A 2543-nucleotide genomic window follows, 5' to 3' on the forward strand; every position below is an offset into this window, starting at 1 on the left:
TCTAGGTTGGGAAAGATTAATTAACAAGAATTTGGGTCATTAAACTCATCTAATAACTTGAGCTCGGAAGAGGATAGTTACTTGAGGTTAAATTGATTGTGCCTAATATCACACTCTAAGGCTTGGAAAAGCTTAGAGTGAAATTCATTGATTTGGTTGGAAGACTTTCAATGAGATTTTAGAAATCATTATCTATTGACATAAACCCGTTCTTAGTTGTAAAATCGTGAAATACATTGGATCGTTACTTGAGTGTAATATCCTATTATCCATGCTTGTGGCCATTGATCATTTTACTCGCTTTCTAGGTAATTTTACATTTCCGCATTAGTTATAATTTTCTCAAAAACCCAAAATATTATTTATCGTTTGGCTTTAGCGTAGTTGGTGAAAGTTCCTTACTTTCTTAATCGCCTAGCATATTGTTCCCTGTGGGATCGACCCCGACTCATAGTTGGGTAAATATATTGCATACGACCGTGTACACTTTCTCTTTGAGGAGTGTATTTGGACGGTATCAATTTCCACATGTTTTCCTACTGTGACCATCTTGGCCACACACCGAAAATGAAAATTTCCTCTTCTTTGAAAATTTCCTCTTCTTTTTCGCTTTCTCTGAAGACGGTTGGAGTCTTTTCTTTCTTAGCCTTACTGCATTTCTTCTCCCTTTTGGTGGTAGGACCACATTCTCTAGCACCTTTCTCGGGATCACCCATGTACTCTCATCCGGAATGGAATATACTGGAGTTTCATAAGTTTCAAGGATATGATTCCTTCTATAGTAAAATGAGCAATAATCGGTTGGCGTCAATTTGTTGAGCTTTATAACCGCCAAAGCATGTGGACATGGAACTTCATCCATTTGGAATCGCCCACAACTACATATTCCATGTTCAAGGCATACAATGTTTCTCTTTACTCCTTCAAATACAGTGTACAACTTGTCTGTAGCAGGCTTTACCTGAATTTTTTTTAAAGAAAAGCCACAGTATTTTATACAAACATATGCAAGATTATACAAATATATACAAACAGATATGTATATGTCACATAATTATACAGAATTATACAGGATTATACAAAATTATAAAGGATTTTAGCTAACCGTCATTTTCTGTGCCGCAAGCAGATTAACCCCAATGAGTTTGTCAAACTTTTTGCTAAGCGCGGTGGATGATTTCATTGCTTTTTTCCGACTATGGTAGTTCCATTGTTGTATCAAGTTTGTCATGAACTCCAGCACGCGCATTATTGGCATGTCTCTAGCATGTTTGTTTGATGAATTAAGCGACTCCGTAATATTCAAAGTCATGACCATTGATCTTTTCACTTTTGAGTGTAACATAGACCACCTTTCATATCCAATTTCATGCAAGTAACCAGGCACCCTCTCATCAATTTTAGATATTTCCATCATAAAGTATTCAAATTTCTGAATGGTGCAAGCATTAGCCACAACACAGAAGAGGTCATGCAACTGGTCCTTATGTTTCTTGAATTGATCTGATATGTTTCCCCACAAGTGAAATGTACAGAAACAATGTGGAACTTCTGGATATACAGCTGCTATGGCGTTCAAGATTCCCTCATGTCTGTCTGAAACTATACATATCCCTTCTTGCACTCCGAAAACACCATTTAGTTGAATGAAAAACCACTTCCCAGATTTATTGTTCTCAGAATCCACAATTGCGTAAGCAAGCGGAAGGATTTTTCCTGACAAATAATGATTATTAGCATATAAAAGAAGCACTCAAAAATTTCACGTATGTGTAGTATTTTGGTCAAATCTGAATTTCCTAGTCTCTAAAAACTAGAAAACTAACAAGTCTTCTGATGAGACTTCTACAAAAGATGAAAAAGACATGAGCATTAACTCTTGTGTCAAGATTCTATAATGGCCAGCTATTATATTAGGAGTTCTCATTTAAAATACAAGAATATACAAATTTTTCATACAAGCTGCAATCAGAAAATAGATACAGTCAACTCACCAGCTCCATCTTGTGTGCAAGCAGTCAATATGGTACCCTTGTATGCTGCTTTAAGAAAGCTTCCATCAACTAACATTATTGGCCTGCAATATTCCTATCCCTTAATGCATGCGAACAGCGAAACAAATACATAGAGAAAGCGCCCATCTTCTGATTTGTGCAATTTTGTAATTGTTCCTGGATTTGACTGCTCCAAAATATACAAGTATTTCGGCACCTCCCTATAAGAATCATGTGGGTTTCCTCTTACCATTTCCATTGCTATTTCTTTAGCCCTCCACGCTTTCATATAGCTCAATTCAACCCGGTGTTGCTTTTGTATGTCGCTTATAATATCATTTGCAGTGTAAATTGTTTTTGGATCAACACATTTGTCCTTGATTATACTTGCAACTACTTTAGAAGTAGCATGACGTTGTGTCAAGAATCTTTCACTAAACGAGCACGTATGAACATTATTGAAACTTCTCACCTTGAATATTTCTGCCTTGTATATGGCAGAAGATTTGAAAAACCAAACACAATCTTCATCCACACATGAAAGGTGAT

At 36.3% G+C, this 2543-nt stretch overlaps 1 protein-coding gene across 1 annotated transcript; it reads right to left on the minus strand.

Moving 5' to 3' along the window:
* Window positions 1-517: 517 nt before the first annotated feature.
* On the minus strand, window positions 518-2070 carry LOC132639715 (uncharacterized). The gene is made up of 3 exons (XM_060356147.1): window positions 1995-2070; window positions 1106-1716; window positions 518-961 (listed from the first exon to the last, which is right to left on the minus strand). The coding sequence occupies exons 1-3, from the start codon at window positions 2068-2070 to the stop codon at window positions 518-520; spliced, it is 1131 nt and encodes a 376-aa protein (XP_060212130.1).
* Window positions 2071-2543: the final 473 nt, after the last annotated feature.

The sequence above is a fragment of the Lycium barbarum genome, chromosome 5 (assembly GCF_019175385.1).
Source record: "Lycium barbarum isolate Lr01 chromosome 5, ASM1917538v2, whole genome shotgun sequence".
NCBI classification, from domain to species: Eukaryota; Viridiplantae; Streptophyta; class Magnoliopsida; order Solanales; family Solanaceae; genus Lycium; species Lycium barbarum.

What these genes read in the sequence shown, in the direction of transcription:
- LOC132639715 (XM_060356147.1), bottom strand. Translation starts at nt 2,070, where the DNA reads ATGTTAGTTGATGGAAGCTTTCTTAAAGCAGCATACAAGGGTACCATA. An exon ending in TTGCACACAAGATGGAGCTG is followed by an intron (nt 1,717 to 1,994) that starts GTGAGTTGACTG and finishes ATTATTTGTCAG; the next exon opens with GAAAAATCCTTCCGCTTGCT. An exon ending in TTGCGGCACAGAAAATGACG is followed by an intron (nt 962 to 1,105) that starts GTTAGCTAAAAT and finishes AAAAAAATTCAG; the next exon opens with GTAAAGCCTGCTACAGACAA.